General features: G+C 36.2%; 1 protein-coding gene across 1 annotated transcript; it reads left to right on the top strand.

Moving 5' to 3' along the window:
- Positions 1-7,331: 7,331 nt before the first annotated feature.
- LOC113285945 (wall-associated receptor kinase 3-like) lies at positions 7,332-9,035 on the top strand. The gene is made up of 3 exons (XM_026534680.1): positions 7,332-7,631; positions 7,739-7,831; positions 7,947-9,035. Exon 3 carries the CDS (start codon positions 8,011-8,013, stop codon positions 8,830-8,832), a length of 822 nt encoding a protein of 273 aa, XP_026390465.1. The 5' UTR covers positions 7,332-7,631; positions 7,739-7,831; positions 7,947-8,010; the 3' UTR covers positions 8,833-9,035.
- Positions 9,036-19,581: the final 10,546 nt, after the last annotated feature.

The raw sequence follows: 19,581 nt of genomic DNA, 5'->3' as shown, positions 1-19,581 counted from the left end.
AGTCTTTTGAACTTTATGTAATGGTTATAATCGGAGGTGAAAAGACGAGGGTACCCAAATACACCACAAAGTCCTCTTACCGAAAGTGATCTGTTAGAGCATAGCTCGCTTCGTACCAAGCGTTGGTATGTCAAGTTTGGTTGTCATATTTTATTGTGTCAAAACTCGTCTAAAGTCGCTTGCTTGTATACTAGAGTCAACTTCGTTTAGGTTAGACCAGAAAGTCTAGGAATTTTGAGACATACAAGTAATACTCCGAAGACCTGAAGAAAGTGATAAGAAGCGAACTACGACGACAACATCATCCTTCCTCTTGAGGTTAGTATTCGGAGTAACATCAAGAGGAAGGATGATGTTGTCATTGTAGTTCGCTTCTTCCTCACTTTATTCAGGTCTTCGGAAATACTTGTATGTCTCCACATTCTAGAATTTCTAGTCTAACCTAAATGAAGTTGACTCTAGTATACAATCAAGCGACTTTAGATGAGTTTTGACACAATGGCGGAGCTAAGATTTTTGGATAGGTGGTGCATATATTATGGAAATAAAGTTTGTACCTGAACTAATGTTGGCCTTTTTGTAAGCAATTCATAATGTTTTGCATCCAACACCATAAAGGGAAAAATAGAGTAACTAAAAAATATAAAATAATTATGATCTTAAGCAATTCATAACGTTTTGCATCAATAATCCGCGATATAGGTAAAAGAAAACATCAATAATCGGCTATAAGAAATAAGAAGGCTTAACATATAGAAGAAATCATATTGTCCTTTTTGACGCTTCGTTTTCTTGGAAGCTTCTATAATTAATTGAATTGGAAATAGCCTTTTTTCAATATATGTGATTAAGAAATTGCGAACCAGCCAAAATTGAAAGAACATAACTAGACATGATGGAGAGATCAAATATTGGAGAACTAAATCATTAAGATGAGTACAGCTACGTGGTATTTACAACCTCGCAAAAGAGTACTAGAATTGGTTCAGTAGAAGAGGTCTCCGTGTTCACACAATAAAAATGGAAGAAAACTCAAATAATTTAGCCTCCCCTGTTTTGACACACAATCAAACTTGGCATACCAACGCTTGGTGAGTTCAACTGAGATATGCTTTAACAGAAGGGTAATTATTTACCAAGTCTTCCAATTATGCGTAACTGCTAATTCGATAACAAAATAAACTTCCGATTAGTATGAAATTTTGAATATCAAAATACGGATTTCACCTGATTTTTGACTATGGAGTTGCCCCAAAATTAAAATTTGATAAAATCTCAAGTTTTTCGAATTTGGAAACTAACATAACATGATCAGTAGACAAGGATTTAATCTTGTTCCCAATTATGAAGTTGCCTCAAAATTGAAATTTGGAAAAATCTCAAGTTTTTCGAATTTGGAAACTAACATAATCGGTGGACAAGGAGTTAATATTTCTCCCGATTATAAAGTTTCCCCAAAACTAAGTTTTGCCAAAATCTCAAATATTTCGAATATTAGAAATAAAGTAATCGGTAGGTTATGAAGTTCACTTAACCTACCGATTTTAAACCCCAAGTTAATCGGTAGACAAGGAGAAAATATTGTGTCCGATTATTAGGGTTTTGGTACATAAGAACTTTAAAATAAAACCACGATAATCGGTAGTACATGTTAATAGTTTTACTTCCGATTGTGCACATGTCTGACAAATTTTTGGAAAAGTCACTAGAATCGGTAGTTAAGGTTGATAATGTTACTACCGATTCTGCACATATCTGATAATTTTTTGGAAATTTACTAGAATCGGTAGGTAACGTTGATAGTTTATCCTCTGATTATTGTGAAAAATTCAGCAGTTTCAGATAATCAAATAATAAACATAACTCAAAATACTTTCATAACCCATAAACTTAAGAATATATAATCCAAAACAAGTATTTTAAAACAACATAATCCGAAAGAAACTTTTAAAACAACATAATCCAGAACATCGAACAACACATTAAGATCTACTAATCTTCAGATTATTCTTAGCTAAAGTTTTAGAACGCTTAACACGACCAGGAAGACCAGCATTATCACCAGCATCACCTTCATCTTTCTCAATATTGTCTTCAACAAGAGAGCTTGAAAACTATTTCAAATTTAAAATCATATAATCGGAAGTAAAGAAATAGCCTTTGACTTCCGATTAAAACGTATCCGCGAAATTGGATTTTTCCAAAATCACAAATTTTCGAATTTTTCAACTTACATAACCGGTAGTAAGTTGAATTCGTATAACTTACGATTAGTATGTCTCCACATCTTCTAATCCTCTATTATAATCGTAAGTTATTACAAACATTTACTACCGATTATGTCAATTTTAGGACATAAAAGAATGTATTTCATGCATAATCGGAAGTAACCTATAAATTTTAACTCCCGATTCTGGTCGATGTTATTGAGGAATGAAGAAAATGGCCACAATCGGGAGATAAAAACAAGATTGAAACTACCGATTCTGGGAAATAACCAAAAATCCTAGAAATTATTTTCATGGATTCGTCAAATTGAAGCAACATAATCCCATAAAATGATAGAAACTTACATAATTGGGGCCATTTGAAGTGGATGGAGAGTTTGATTATCAGATTCACCACCACCACCTAAATCAGCAGCTTCATCTTCTTCATGTTCTTCGTGTTCGTTGTCTTCTTCGTCATTTACAGCAGTTACAATCACTTTGTTCTTTGATTTTTCTCTAATTTTTGGATCACCACCGCGGTAGACGTTTTTTACTCGAGCTCTTGTGGGTTCATTAGTTATAGTCATTGTTTTATAGAACAATCGACGATGTTTTTGATTCAACGATGAACGACGGCGATGAATTGAAACTGAAGAACGAGAGAATTTTTTTCCTCTTTACAAAATCGAAAGGCAAGAAGAAGAGAAGAAGAAGAGTTGAAAATAAAAGAAATGAAATTAGATTTTGGACGATTTTATTCATCGAAGGGGGTGTATAAGTAATTCCACAACCGGTAGCTTAATTATCTACCGATTTTGGTCATAATCGGTTCTGAAATGATGTTCATTTTCCACCGGTTACTAACGGTTTCCCCAAATTCAATTTTGAAAAACATATGAAATTAGAGTTTTCTATTTTAACAGTCGGTAGTTATGTTATGTTGTTTATCTACCGATTATTGCAGTATCTCATTCTTAAACAAACTAATAATCGGTCGCTAATACTACTATACTCACTACTGATTATAAAAGGGCATTTAGGTATTCTCCAAATCATTAGGACATCCCATAACCTTTCTCTGGTTTGGTAATAAAAAAATCGCCCTGATTCTTTCGGGGTCACTCCTAAAAATGCTAGGATTCCAAGGATGGAATTTTAATTAGAAAGTAAAATTTGAGATTTTTTTTAATCTATATATGTTTTTAAAGACTCTGAAAAAAATTCTCTCTTTTTCTTTTGAAGCAAAAAAAAATGGGAATTTTGATAAAGTGACCCAGTTTTGAATTAGGGTAAAAAATGTGCCCCCGCTTTTTTGCACTTTTCTAAATTGCCCCGTTTTTTTCAAATAACGATTTCCATCCCGTTAAAGCGCTATTTAAAAAGTCATATTTACCCCTGAACTGTGTCGTGGACTATGAACCCTAAACTCCTAACCCTGAACTATATCGTGAACCGTGAACCCTGGACCATGAACAACGAAGCCTGAACTATGAACCCTAAACCCCTAACCCTGAACCCTGAACTATATCGTGAACCATGAACCCATAACGGATAAATTTTTGATGTGGGCGTTCTTTGATGGGGGCATGAGGGACAAATCAGGAGTTGACATGTGTTTTTCATATTAATTGATTCTAACAAATTTTGTTTCCAAAAAAACAAGACAAGTTTATTTTTTGAGAAAATATTGGTTATCTTAATTGCTTATATTTTATCTTTGATATTTTTGGAAGCAAAATTAGTTGAATCAATTAATATGAAAAACACATGTCAACTCCTGATTTGTCCCTCATGCCCCCATCAAAGAACGCCCACATCAAAAATTTATCCACCCAGAACCATGAACTTTCAACCATGAACCTTAAACCTTTAACCCTGAACCCCGAACCCTAAATCCATGAAACGACGAACCTGAAAAAATGAAATAGAAGATAAACGTGACAAGTAAAGGGTAAATAAGTAAAAAATTGGATGGAAAACTAAATTAGATGAAAAAGTTAACAGTGGGGGCAGTTTTGAAAAGTTGAAAAAACGGGAACAATTTATTAAACCGAAATTGAGAGTGGGGCAGTTTATCAATATTCCCAAAAAAAATAAATAAAAAAAATCACTCTAATCAATAAAATAAACAAGAATATGATTATCTATACATGGGTGGTAACATGAAAACGAGAAATATTTGTGTTGATTCTAATATTTTAACATAAACACGATCTTTGAAACCTCTCAGGCAGATTAAAGTTTTATATAAAGGCAATCGGAAAGATATGTCTTCCCTCCAAGCTTCTGTATCATTCATTTTGTTGTAGCTACGGGTGGGATTTGGGATGATTGGGCAGGTTAGAAGGCATGGCTAGTCAGACCCGAGTTAGGAATTCTTCGCACAGATTGTCAATCGAATCCGTGAAATCCATAGAGGTACTGTCCAAGTCCGCCTAAATTATGTTTTCGGGTTCTTCGGGATGACCCAAATTTCTCTAGAATAGAGTTTGTTAATATGATATAACAAATTTTAGTAGTAATAATAAGATTTAGTTGCTCCATTTATCTTAATTTTCCAAATAGTTGAAGATATTTATAGTAATATAATTTTATTTTTTGCATGTTGAATGATTAATGAGATATTTATATTTTCATTATTTATTTTTTTCATTATTAGATTTGAAGATAATATCTAAAATTACTATAAATAGATAATAAAGCCAATTCTAAAAATAGTTATATAGAACTATATCATATTTCTTCGGGTTTCTTTGGGTTAGAAATATATGTGCCCATGCTTGCCTAAATTTAATTCGGGTTGATAAAATTTAGGGAAACTTAGGCGCAGGCAAAAAAAAAATAATATTTCCATTGTCAGACCCACAATTAATTTTAGGTACCGTGACACCCATAGTTATTTCCGTGACACCCATAATTATATAAAATTATTAAAAATGTCTGCATGACGGATTATGCATCCGCATGACGGGTTATGCATTAGGGGTATAATTGGCAACGCAACTTGGATATAACATATCTAAAAATCCGCGCCTTGGAATTTTACAAATTTTATATCGTTGGAAATCTTTTTAAGAGAGCTACGTAACGAGTACAAACAAGAATATCAAATTTTTGTTTTTCACGAAAAAATCGGAGGTGATCATCATTTTAGGCAAAATTTTCGAAAACTTAATACATAACTATTATGCGGCCATCAAAAAAGATGCATAACACATTCTGCAGACGCATAACGAATTATGCAAGCATTTTCTCCACTGCATAACAAATTATGCATTTGGATAACAAAGTTATGCATTTATTACAAGTTATGTAACCATTGTTTTGGTTGATTTTAGTGCGTACATAAAAAAAAATTGATGCATAATGCACTATGCATCCATATTTACGGATGCATATCAGGTTATGCATCTATTTTATCGATGCATAAAAGATTGTGTAACAATTTTCTCGATGCATAATGCATCATGCAGTCATATTTTCGGATGCATAACAGGTTATGCATCCATTTTCACGACTGCATAACATGTTATGCAGATATTATTGTAGGTGCATCACAAGTTATGCAGTCTTTGTTTTTGTTGGTTTTAATAGTGTGCATAATGTGTTATGGAACCGTTTTCTGGACTGCATAACAAGTTATGCAACAAATTTTATAGATGCATAATAGGTTATGCATCCATTTTTATAAACACTTCCAAGTTATTTACTTAATCATTTGTAATCCTTCTTGTTAAAGTGATTTTGGATTGAAATGTATTTGCAGCTGCTGCACAAAACGAGGAACTTAATACATCAGTGCTCCATCTCATAGCTCCAATGCCACTATGAATCACTAATCCAATCACCGTCACTTGAGTGGAAATAGTTTTCATTAGCACTAGGCATTAGCATCAGGTAATGACACCAATTGCACCAGTTTTATGCTTAAAAAAAACAAAACAAAAAAAAACAACTAGCACTAGTTTTCATTAGCTCATTCCATGTACAGATGCTAACATTTCTGGCACTATATATTTTACCAAACACGTACAAGATACTTACTGCTCCCTCTGAGTTCCCCTTTTTAATGGATACTTTTCATTTGTACAAATGGAACCAAAATCTCTTTTCCCTTTACATTTTCGAGTAGTAAGTTTTATGGGTCCTCCGCCTCTTTTAGCAAAATTCAATTAAGAACCCATACTAAATTTGAGAAATTTCAAAGTGAAGAAGACGAAGAACGGGAAATCAGGGGATCTAGTAATTTATAAAGAAGAAGAGTCAAATATATTACTCACATCTAACATAATTGAAATAATCAAAACCAAATAAAAACCCTAAAAGTCTTAAGCTGTGAATTTTTTCTGAGATTAGGAACAGAAGTTCTCAGATCTAAAATGCTAAAAATGAAGAAGAGTCAAAAATGGATGCATACCATTTCTTACAGACGGGTTTAAATATTCTTTTTTCTACGAAACAACAGAAGAATAATTCCTCACCACGACCAAAATACACAAAGGTATTCTCAACACATGATTAGAGAATAAAATCATTTTTTTCTCGATCTGATTCTAACCCGTATGTTCTTCTCAATCTTAAATTCGAAATCAATTCCCATGAACCTCTCCCTTTTCTGAGTTTTAGGTGCCGCCATTCTTCTCTTGGTTTCAGACAGTGCAGGACTAACTATACATATCGACTAATTTGATTTCTAGGATTTTGTCGATGAATAATTTTACTCATCGGGTATTCACGGTATAGTGGAGAGGAAGAAGAAAAGGAATTGAAGATGAAGAAGAAGAAAAAAAAGACCCGAAACATAATTTTATAAACTATGGGTTTGGGAGATATTTTTCATAGAAAATGGGTGCGCGCGTGAGTTTTTCTGGCCGTGAGTTTCATAGTGGAAAAAATCTGAAAAATGGGTTTGCCTGTAGTTTTCACTAAAATTTATGCCAAAACTTACCCAAAGCCCAAAATTTTGAAATATTTTGTCCATATCCGTCCGTTCGGGTTGGACATGGGTTGGGTGGGTTAACCCAACCCGAAGCCCACCCCAAGTTGTAGCATTTACATTTCAAAGAATCATTTTGATTTTCGAACCACTCTGCATGATCGAACGCCTTTTTTTTCAACCACTCAAGGAAATAAAAAAGATAAAGAAAGAAAGAGATTTACGAAGATCAGAGAAAAAATTTCTTAGAAGATTTGCAAAGTGGGATCGATCGAAAAAAAAAAAGATTTGCAAAGTGGGTTAGTACTCTTATTTCCTCGTAAGATCATAAAACTAAAAACCAGATGATATCGACTTTATGATTAAAAATTGATGTCTGAGCTTTCCAAATAATTGGTCGTGCGTGCTTATCTGGTCTGAGAACATCACCGGTCACCCTCTGGAGGTGTCATTTCAGCAAATAATTCAAAGCTTGAAAAACAAAGGTTTGTTTTCTATTTTTTATTTTATTTTGGAGTAATGGAGAATCTCCACCCTGGATGCGAAATCGGGGCTAATCATGCCAAGATCAATGGAATGGTTTTATTTACAGAACAGCCAATGAGGGGTCGAAACGAGTCAAAATTTCTTTTGAAATTTCATTGACAATGATAGTACTTAATGATAAGATTCAGCCAACAAAGTGGTATGTATATTCGTACATGTAAAACGTTCTTCGAAAAAACAAATTTAGAAGAAACAAAAGAGAACTTTCCAAGTCAATCATGTTTCTGAAATTCTTATTCTTCCTGTTCTTGCAGTTCTCTTGGTTAATCCTAACATCATCAGCATCAACTCCATTACCCCAAACAAAGCCTGGTTGCGATGCAAAATGCGGCGACCTTACCATTCCTTACCCGTTTGAATGGGTGTTCGCTTACGGGAGTTGAATCACTTCCTTCCAACATTACGTGCGATATCACATATGATCCTCCCAAATCCTTCATCCGAGTCGGTAGAAACAATACTGCAGGTCTAGATCGTAGCGTCGAAGTAATAAGTATGTCAGAAACTGAAGTTCACGTTAAAAACTGGCCAGCTACAAGGTGTTATCAGTACGAAACTGGTGAATTAACCATAGATGATTCTATAGGTTGGATGAACTTCAGTGGAACTCCATTTACAGTTTCATATACTAAGAACAAATATTTTGGTCTCGGTTGTGATACGTTAGCTTACATTAGAGAACCGATTCTTAACTTTGAAACAGATTGTAGTACAACATGTAAAACAGCCGCCTATATTATAGATGGGTCTTGTTCAGGAAGTGGATGCTGTCAAACAAAATTACCCAAAGGTGTAAAGATGTTTGTAGGTGTAGTTCGTTTGTTGAATACATCATCGGAGCCTTTATCTTTTGATCCTTGTATCTATTCGTTTATAGGCGAGTCTGAGAAGTACACATTGAGCGCTTCAGACTTAAAGGGTACAAGTTTTCATAATAAAGCGAAAGATGTACCAGTTGTTCTTGACTGGGCAGTAGGAACTAAAACGTGTGAAGAAGCGGAACAAGATATGTCTAGTTTCGCATGCCAGAAGAATAGTACATGTAGCAATTCAGACAAAGTTCGAGGATATCTTTGTACATGCAACGAAGGTTTTGAAGGGAACTCTTATCTCAGCCCTGGATGCCAAGGTATCGAATAATAGAACATAAATGTTGGAGAAAATATATTCTTGTTACTTATATTTCCTTAGTCTACTAGGTTTCCCAATTTACTAGGTCTTTCCTAAACTTAGTCTTATGTAAATATAGTTCTTTCCTAGAATATCTCTATTTGTTGTAACCTATTTTGTTGTAAACTTCACTATATATATCAATGAGAATAAACAAAATATTCACTGTTGAAAAACCATAAACACTGTCTCCAAACTTTGATTTCTTCATGGTATCTTCGTGCTAAGTTTCTCTTTAGGTCCTCTTCTTCGCCTAAATATCCTTGCAAATCGAAGTTTCTTTCATCGTCAACAGCAAACCAATCCATCTTCTAAATCGCTCCAACCAGTTTATAAACCAAACAAACACAAACACAAAAAAAAAAAAAAAAGCAACAACAACGATTTCCTCCATCGTCAAGCAATAGGGTCGTTGCTCTCTCAGTCCAGCACCAGCGACGCCTCTTCACCAGTCAAGCATCAGTGACGCTTCTCTATTGTCAGGCATCAACGACGTTTCCTACATCAGTTGACAGCATCCATGGGAGACATTCCTGATCACGCTGTTGACACCAGCAACAATAACAAAGGTTCTTCTGATACTAATCCTCACCTTCATCCTTCTAGTCCTTATTATGTTCATCCAGCAGACAATCCTACCACTATTCTTTATCAACCCGTTCTCACAAGTGAAAACTATGCCACTTGGGTTCGTGGTTTTCGTAAGGCCTTAAGTGCCAAGGCCAAACTTGGCTACATCGATGGCACAGTTGTTAAGCCAGAAATTTCAGCCGATATACCGTACTGGCAACGCTGCGATGATCTTGTCGGCAGTTGGGTTTGCAATTCTTGTGAACCCGCAATTGGCCGTAGTGTGATGTCTTTCGAAACTGCTCATGAGATGTGGATGGATTTGAAGAGCCGTTTTGCTCAATCCAATGCAACAAAGTTATATGCAATCAAACAGTCCATTTCAACCTTGAAACAAGAACACCAGACTGTTGCTCAATATTACACACAACTCAAAACTCTTTGGGATCAATTGGATTCTTTTCGGCCTCCCACTGCTTGCATATGTAATGCTGGTAAGTCCATCCTTGAACACCATAACCAAGATCGTGATATGGAGTTTTTACAGGGTCTTCAGGAGCGCTTCTCTGCCTTGCTCAGTCAACTTCCGGTCATCGAACCATTGCCGTCAGCAGCGAAACTTTACAATCTCGTCAGGCAAGAGGAAGAGCAACAAGGCCTCAACTCTGCTGCTGTTCCTCTTCTTGACTCTGCGGCTTTGTCTGCTGCTCGCACAAACAATAGAAGCTACCGCAATCCGTCCCAGTTTCGCCCTGTCCACAGCCAATCCAACGGAAACAAACGTCCACGACCCTTTTGCGATCATTGTAATCGGCATGGCCATACACGTCCGGTGTGCTGGAAGCTTCATGGTTACCCTACCAACGGCAGAAACGAGCCCTCCAAAGCCGCTGCTGTTGCTGCCAATCACGCCTTAGCTGCTGTCGCTTCTCCTGGCCAGCACTGCAACGCGTCTTCCATGCTCCCAGCTGCGCCTGTCACGTTCCCAGCAGCCCCTGCAATCACTGCCGAACAGTACCAGCAACTGCTCAACCTGCTGGCTCCACCACACAGCGCTGATGTCCCTTCTCCAGCATCCAACTTCGCTGGTAAGTCTCCTATCAACCGTCCCTCATTATTTGCTGCTCACGCCTGTTTGTGCACCTCTGGTACCGACTGTTTGTGCCCCTCTGCTCATTTGTGCAACGCTGATTTTTCCCTTATGCATACAACTCCAATTTGCAATTTTGTCTCAATATTGCCGTCTTTTCCCTCTTTGCCAAAAATATTGGCTTGTTCTCTATCTACTTGGATTGTCGATAGTGGTGCTACGCACCATATATGTTCTTCTTTATCATATTTCAATACTTATGTGTTGGTTGACAAACCAATTGAAGTCCAATTGCCAGATGGATCGTTTACCTCTGTGACTCATGTTGGTAATATTGATTTATCACCTAAAATCAAATTACTAAACGTCCTTCATGTTCCCAGTTTTAAGTTCAATCTCATATCGGTTAGTCAATTAACGAAAACAACCAATTGTTGTATTAAATTTTCTCATGATTCGTGTGTCTTCCAGGACCTTCAAACGAACCAGGAGATTGGATGGAGTAGGCGCATTGCCGGCCTATATCATTTTAGCTTCCGTCCTTCTGTTTTTTCTTTTATTGCAAATAAGAGGCCAATGGATATGTGGCATTGCCTTTTAGGCCATCCCAGTGAGGATTGTTTTCGTTTCTTATCTCGCACTTTTAATTTCATTGACTCCAAGAATATTCACTCTTGTATTGTGTGTCCCTTGGCTAAACAAACAAGGTTACCCTTTAATAAAAGTACTTCTTCTTCTTCTTCTTATGCTTTCCAGTTAATTCATGCTGATCTTTGGGGACCATTTTCCGTGGCATCCTCTACGGGTGCCAGATATTTTCTCACTTTGGTTGATGATTATACTCGATGCACTTGGGTTTATCTCATGGTTGCCAAATAAGAAACTCTAGTATGTTTACAGAAATTTTTCCAATTTGGGATTCGGCAATATGGTCACAAAATTTCTACCATAACTTCTGGTACTCATACTACATTCATAGGGATATTAAGTCGGCCAATATACTTTTGGATGATAATTTTGTTGCAACTATAACAATAAAACCCTCAAAGAAAGATGTTAGAAGTAAAATTTCTGGAAGGTAAATAAACAATCAAATGGACAGCAAACAGAGGACAGAGTCACGTGTTCAACACGCTGTCCTTAACACAATAGTTGACCGGTACGTCTCAAGAATGAGTGATGCCTATACCTTGTGGTCAAATTATATCCAGGATAAAGCTGCCCGTTGCAAGTATTGTTATCACTACAATACTTTCCCACTCATACGAACTCAACAACAAAGCACGGAAGAAAAGAAAAAGACCACACAGATGGAGAGAGACGAAAAGAAGAAGATAGTAGCTCTTCTGGACACAAATGAAAATGAAAGTTTCGAATTCTTTTTATAGGCAAAAAGAGAGGGTGAAATCAATGCACATTAATGTGCAAATCAATACTGCATGCGAAATAATGCTGCCATGATGTCGACATAATTCTGTCATCAACATTCAAAAAACGGTAAGAAAATATCGACATCCATGAAAATAAATCCGTTAACAAAAATGTTTTTAGTAAGAGAATACATTCACCCGGGTCACACGCCCCCCATATTTAAGACATAATTTGTTTTGATTTTCAAAATGATTAGGAAATAAATCAAAAGAAATTTTTCCAAAAAGGAAAGTCTTGGTTGACCAAAGTCCATGGCGCAAGCACGAGCTCGATCCCTAATCCAAATCCCCTAGTGGAAAAAAAATATTTAAGAAAATATCGACATCCATGCAAATAAATCCGTTAACAAAAATGTTTTTAGTAAGAGAATACATTCACCCGGGTCACACGCCCCCCATATTTAAGACATAATTTGTTTTGATTTTCAAAATGATTAGGAAATAAATCAAAAGAAATTTTTCCAAAAAGGAAAGTCTTGGTTGACCAAAGTCCATGGCGCAAGCACGAGCTCGATCCCTAATCCCAAGCCCCTAGTGGAAACAAAAATATTTCTCCCCACCCGTTACACCCACATTGTTTTACTAACTATCCATAAAGGAATAGCTATATAGTGGAACCCTTCTTTAGTTATGCCCAATGTGGGACTAAAGGACCTAGTTCATTCACTCATAGAAAATGAGTAAGAGCTTTTAGAGACCCAAAGGTCCTAAGTTCTATTCCCACCAAGACCATGAAATCAAAACATTAAAAATTCATTTTCTCCAACAATCCTCCACATGAATGAAATACCGATACAAATCAGAAAACGGAAAGCGAGAAATACCACTTAGGCAAGAGGTGTACATGAGGTCTTGAACCTTTGCTTAGTGAGAAATTGCCGGAATTACTTGATGGACAGTGAACGCGATGTCTTGAAATTCCATCGTTTGGTGTAATCCGCTATAATAACCACGCGTAATATCTCTCTAGGTGATGTCAAGTTCGTTCCGTTGTGTCCTTTTTGGCACTGGAAAAATCCTGTTTCTCAGAATGCTCTAGAGAATCATCTCTATTCTCATAGGAAGCGACCCACTTCCACATTCAAATAGGTGAGTTTCATCAAGAGTGTTTACTGCTACACCCTACTTCAATCTTAAATTGAAACTATAGAACTCATTAAGACTTAGTTAAAAGTCATCCTTCACATGCAGTCACACTATCACATCTACACCATAGGGAAGGGGCAGAGAATGAAATTCTCTGATAGTGTTTACCTTGACCCTCCATAAATTAGTTGTCTCATTCAAAACCTTGATCTTGGGATCTCCAGTCAGCAAGGTTGAGTCCCCTTCATGGCAAGTTTATTTAATGAGCCTAAGCCCCATCCCCTTAGATACATTACTAACTATCTCCTTGGACAAAACTTTCGTCAAGGGTCCACGATATTCTCCTTGGACTTAACCCAATCAATGGATATAATGCCTTTCGAGATTAGCTTTTTCAGGGTATCGTGTCTTCTATTTATATGAATAGACTTCCCATTCTAGTAGTTGTTTTTAACATTAGCTATTGCAGATTGATTATCACAATGTATAGATATAGCTGGAACAGGCCTATGCCAGAGAGGAATGTCTTCTAAAAAGTATCTTAGCCAAGCGACTTCCTCTCCTGCTTTATCTAACGCAATAAACTCGGATTCCATAGTGGATCGAGCTATGCAGGTTTGTTTGAAACTCTTCCAAGAAACAACCTCACCTGCTAGAGTGAAAACATATCCACTCGTAGACTTGGACTCCTCTGAGTCTGATATCCAGTTTGCATCACAAAATCCCTCAAGAAAGGCAGGATACTTTTCATAATTCAAACAAAAGGTCAAAGTGTATTTCAAATACCTCAACACTCTAAAAAGTGCATCCCAATGTTCCTGCCCTGGATTACAAGTATACCTACTTAACCTACTCACAACATAAGAAATGTCTGGCCTAGTACAGTTCATCAAATACATCAGACTTCCTATAACTCGTGAGTATTCAAGTTGCGATACTCCATTACCCCTATTCTTTTTGAGTTTACAACAAGGATCATACGGAGTATAAGCAGGTTTGCAATCAAAATGATTAAATTTTCTAAGCACATATTCAACATAATGAGATTGACTAAGACTATAACCATTAGAATTTATTCTAATTTTCATCCCTAAGATTACATCTGCGGGGCTTAAGTCTTTCATGTCAAAGTTCTCATTCAGCATGCTCTTAGTGGAATTATTTACATCCATGTTTGTACCAAGTATAAGAATATCATCAACATACAAGCATACAATCACACATGCATCATTCACAAGTTTAGTATAGACACACTTGTCAGATTCATTGATTTTAAAACCACTAGAAAACATTACATGATCAAATTTTTCATGCCATTGTTTAGGTGCTTGTTTCAATCCATACAAAGATTTTTTCAGTTTACAAACTTTGTTTTCACAACCTTTCACTACAAAGCCCTCAAGTTGTTCCATGTAAATTTCTTCATCTAATTCACCATGTAGAAAAGATGTGTTTACATCCATTTGATGTATCTCTAGGTTATGAACCGCAGCTATAGCAATTAACATCCTAATGGAAGTAATTCTCGCAACGGGTGAGTAAGTATCAAATAAATATAAACCTTTCTTTTGTTTATAGCCTTTAACTACTAACCTAGCCTTGTATTTTTGAATAGCTCCATCTATGTTACGTTTTCTCCTGAAGATCCATTTACATCCTATGGCCTTACACCCTGGAGGTAAATCTACTATCTCCCATGTATCATTTTCTTTGATGGATTCCATTTCACTAATAGAAGACTCTTTCCACCACGGAGCTTCAAAAGAAGTCATGGATTCTCTATAGGTCTGAGGATCATACTCTTCTAGTGTTACGAAGTCAGGTCCAAAGGAGGTTTTGGTTCTATCCCTTTTACTTCTCCTATGATCAATTTATACTTCATCTTCCTCTAAAGGTAAAGTCTGACTAGCTGAAAGGACATCTAGGGGATCAACACCTCTCTTACGAGAGTCAGATTTTGATGGAAAAACATTTTCAAAAAACACAGCAGCCCTAGACTCCATAATAGTATTCACACCAATTTCAGAAATATCAGAACTCACAACCATATATCTATATGCAAGTGTATGCTCAGGATACCCTATGAAGACACAGTCAACAATTTTGGGTCCTATCTTGGTTTCTTTAGGTTTTGAGATCTGAACCTTAGCCAAACACCCCCACACTTTGAAGTATGCTAAAGAAGGTTGTATACCTTTCCACAATTCATATGGAGTTTTATCTAATCCTTTAAAAGGTATTCTGTTCAGGATATAGCAGGCTGAGAAGACAGCTTCCCCCCACAAGTTTGAAGGTAATTCTCAACTAATTAACATGGCATTCATCATCTCCTTAAGGTACGGTTCTTAGGTTCAGCTACACCATTCGACTGGGGTGAATAAGGAGGGGTAGTCTCGTGTATTATGCCATGTTTTACACAGAAATCTCCTATAGGAGTTATGTACTCACCGCCACAGTCAGACCTAATGGTTTTAATGGTAGTATTCAATTGGTTTTCAACTTCTAGTTTATACCTCTTAAAGGCTTCTAAGGCATCATCCTTATCTCAAAGAAAATATATGTGACAATACCTAGTACAGTCGTCTATAAAAGTAACAAACCATTTCTTACCACCTCTAGTTTGAACCGATTTCATGTCAACTAGGTCTGAGTGAATTATTTCTAAGGGTTTAGAATTTCTATGAACATTTTTGCTAAAAGGTTTTCTAGAAAATTTTGATTCTACGCATATTTCACATTTGTGTTCATTTTCCAAACTAAATTTGGATATGCAGCATATTGGCTAGTTTAAGCATTGACTTATAATTAACATGTCCAAGTCTACCATGCCAAACATTCAAAGACTCACAAACATAAGCAGAAGAATCATTATTATTCATAACAACAGAGTTTACATTAAGCTTATACAGGCCCTCAGTCTTATAACCCTGCCCCACATAATCCTTACCCTTTGTTACAACATATTTCCCAGATTCCATTACAATTTTAAAACCCTTATCATCTAAAACAACACAAGAAACAAGATTTTTGCAGATGTTCGGAACATGAAGAATTTCATTCAATGTGAGAGTCTTGCCAGAAGTGAGTTTGAGCCCAACTTTTCCTTTTCCTACAACCGCAGCTGCAGATGAGTTACCCATATAGAGTTTTTCTCCTTCCCCTACCTTATTATAGGAGGTGAACATATCTATGTTTCCACAGACATGGTTGGTATCACCAGAGTCTGCCCACCAGTCTCTCACATTTGTTAGCAAATTTACTTCAGACGCCGTGTCAGAATATTCATCTTTGTTGTTTTCAACCAAATTAGCATTATTTTTCTTTTTAAGGTCCTTACGGTTTCTACAGTGAACCGCCATATGAACAGGATTTCCACAAGAATAACAATCACCCTTAATTTTATTAATGCTAGATTTGGATTTCTGAAACATACCTTTATTTCTGGGAGGTTTCTTGAAGTTGTTTCGGTTCTTATCATCATTAGAACCTTTGTGTTCAGTCACATGAGATTTGTTAGACATGTCCCTTGCAGAAGATACATTTTTGTCCTTGGAGCATAGAAATTCTTCTACTTTAATCTTCTTACCCAAATCAACCATAGTAAATTCAGCAGTTTCATGTCTCAGTTTCTTCTTGTACTCGGACCAGGAAGAATGAAATTTCTCGATGACAGTGGACACTTGAAAAGTTTCATCAATCACCATACCTTCCGCAAGAATTTCATTCATAATTTTCTGGAGTTCAAGGAATTGATCAACCACAAATTTGTCATTCACCATTTTATACTCATAAAGCGTCGGTACCAAGGATTTCTTACTTCCGGCAGTTTCAGCTTGGTATTTTGCCTCCAAAGCATCCCATAAATCAAAAGCATTAAAGTTATCTTTTTCCATGTAGAAGTCATACAGAGCATCTTCTAAACAGTTCAGAATATGATTTTTGGCCATATAGTTCTGCCTAACCCAATCCTCCAACTCAATTTCACGTCCCATATCCTTCAAACCCTCATCAAATGCAACCAAAACATAATGATCTAACTCATGATAACTCATAAAAATTAACATTTTCGATTGCCATCTTTTGATATCTTTCCCAGAAAATTTGTCAGGCCTTTCAATATCGTTCTTTCCCATTATTACAATAGTTGTCCTTAACACAATAGTTGACCGGTACGCCTCAAGAATGAGTGATGGCTATACCCTGTGGTCATGTTGTATCCAGGATAAAACTGCCCGTTTCAAGTATTTTTATCACTACAATACTTTCCCACTCATACGGACTCAATAGCAAAGCATGGAAGAAAAGAAAAAGACCACACAGAGGGAGAGAAACGAAAAGAAGATGATAGTAGCTCTTTTGGACACAAATGAAAATGAAAGTTTCGAATTCTTTTTATAGGAAAATAGAGAGGGTGAAATCAATGCACATTAATGTGCAAATCAATACTGCATGCAAAATAATGTTGCCATGATGTCGACAAAATTTTGTCATCAACATTCAAAAAACGGTAAGAAAATGTCGACATCCATGCAAATAAATCCGTTAAGAAAAAAAAATTGGTAAGAGAATAAATTCACATGGGTCACAAGCCCCCCATATTTAAGACATAATTTGTTTTGATTTTCAAAATGATTAGGAAATAAATCAAAAGAAATTTTTCCAAAAAGGAAAGTCTTGGTTGACCAAAGTCCATGGCGCAAGCACGAGCTCGATCCCCAATCTCAAGCCCCTAGTGGAAACAAAAATATTTCTCCCCACCCGTTCCACCCACATTGTTTTACTAACTATCCATAAAGGAATAGCTATATAGTGGAACCCTTCTTTAGTTATGCCCAATGTGGGACTAAAGGACCTATTTCATTCACTCATAGAAAATGAGTAAGAGCTCTTAGAGACCCAAAGGTCCTAAGTTCCATTCCCACCCAGACCATAAAATCAAACCATTAAAAACTCATTTTATCCAACAATCCCCCACATGAATGAAATACCGATACAAATCAGAAAACGGGAAGCGAGAAATACCACTTAGGCGAGAGGTGTCCATGAGGTCTTGAACCTTTGCTTAGTGAGAAATTGCTGGAACTATTTGATGGACAGTGAACTCGATGTCTTGAACTGATATCGTTTGGTGTAATCCGCGATAATAACCACGCGTGATATCTCTCTAGGTGCTGTCAAGTTCGTGCCTTTGTGTCCTTTTTGGCCTGGACAAATCCCGTTTCTCATAATTCTCTAAAGAATCATCTCTATTCTCATAGGAGGCGACCAACTTCCACATTCAGATAGGTGAGTTCCATCAAGAGTGTTTAATGCTACACCCCACTTCAATCTTAAATTGAAACTATATAACTCATTAAGACTTAGTTAAAAGTCATCCTTCACATGCAGTCACACTATCACGTCTACACCATAGGGAAGGGGCAGAGAATGGTTTTGTGGGTACACCTATGGTAAACCCTCCGGAGACAACACTCCGCCGCTAGGGCCACCTAGCGGTTTAACGGCTTGCTGCACGTGCTAAGTGTAGTCATTTTATTTTCTAGATTAGTTTTGCTCGAGGACTAGCAAATAATAAGTTTGGGGGTATTTTATAGACACATTTTTTTTTATACGTTGTCCTTAATTTCATGTATTGCTGGTACTCGATTTTTATACTAATATTGTATTTTTATGTATTTTTAGGAAATAAACATTTTCGGAAAAATTGGCTCGAAAAAGTGTTAAAGGCAACCCGGAGGACATTTACTATTCGGAGCTGCGTTGAGAGATTATCCTGTCACGAGTTAGAATCAATATATTTCGAGAAATATGCATGTTTGAACACGTCAACACTAAACAGACGCGTGATAAGCTAAAACAGGGAACAAATATATTTTCGTTTCACTTACTGTTGGTGTTACTGTGGGAAATATACATGCAGAAAAGAAAAAAATAGGAAATTATTCCTAAAAATAATATTCCTTCACTGTGAAGATTTTGAGGAGTAATTAGAGATATTTTACAGCTCATTCATGCGTGCAGAAAAGAAAAAAAATAGGAAATTATTCCCGAGAATAATATTCCTTCATTGTGAAGATTTTGAGGAGTAATTGGAGATATTTGTGGTTACTGCTGGGTTATGAATAACTCCTGAGATGTAAGAGAAGGGGGATGAGTGATTAGGAAGTGATTAGGGGAAGAGTTTTAAACACCCGATTTTCATCATTTTCTCTCCATTTTATCTTTGTAAACAATTTTTGAAGCAATGAACAAATATTTTGAGCATGTTTACACAATGATGAGCTAAACCCAATCCTTGGGGATATGGAGGAAGCCGTTGTTTCGGTAAAAGTGATATATTTCTATTAATTAATTACAACAACTCTATTATGATTTTTGTATTGAACTAAAAATCGTTTATATGATTTTGATTAGTTAGGTGTATTTTCTCTTGATAGAATATGCTTGCTTCAGGGTTTTGATATTCTATGCTTGGATTAATATCTATTCTTTTGGAAATCTACATGTCTAGGCAATACTATTAGAATCAATTTGAATGTTGAG

This window comes from Papaver somniferum, chromosome 6, assembly GCF_003573695.1.
Source record: "Papaver somniferum cultivar HN1 chromosome 6, ASM357369v1, whole genome shotgun sequence".
Classification (NCBI taxonomy): domain Eukaryota; kingdom Viridiplantae; phylum Streptophyta; class Magnoliopsida; order Ranunculales; family Papaveraceae; genus Papaver; species Papaver somniferum.
The sequence above is the reverse complement of the archived record's forward strand: the minus strand, read 5'-3'. Positions and strand labels throughout refer to the sequence as shown.

Excerpts from the sequence above, each read along its gene's own strand:
- LOC113285945 (XM_026534680.1), top strand. The coding sequence starts at position 8,011 with ATGCAAAATGCGGCGACCTTACCATTCCTTACCCGTTTGAATGGGTGT.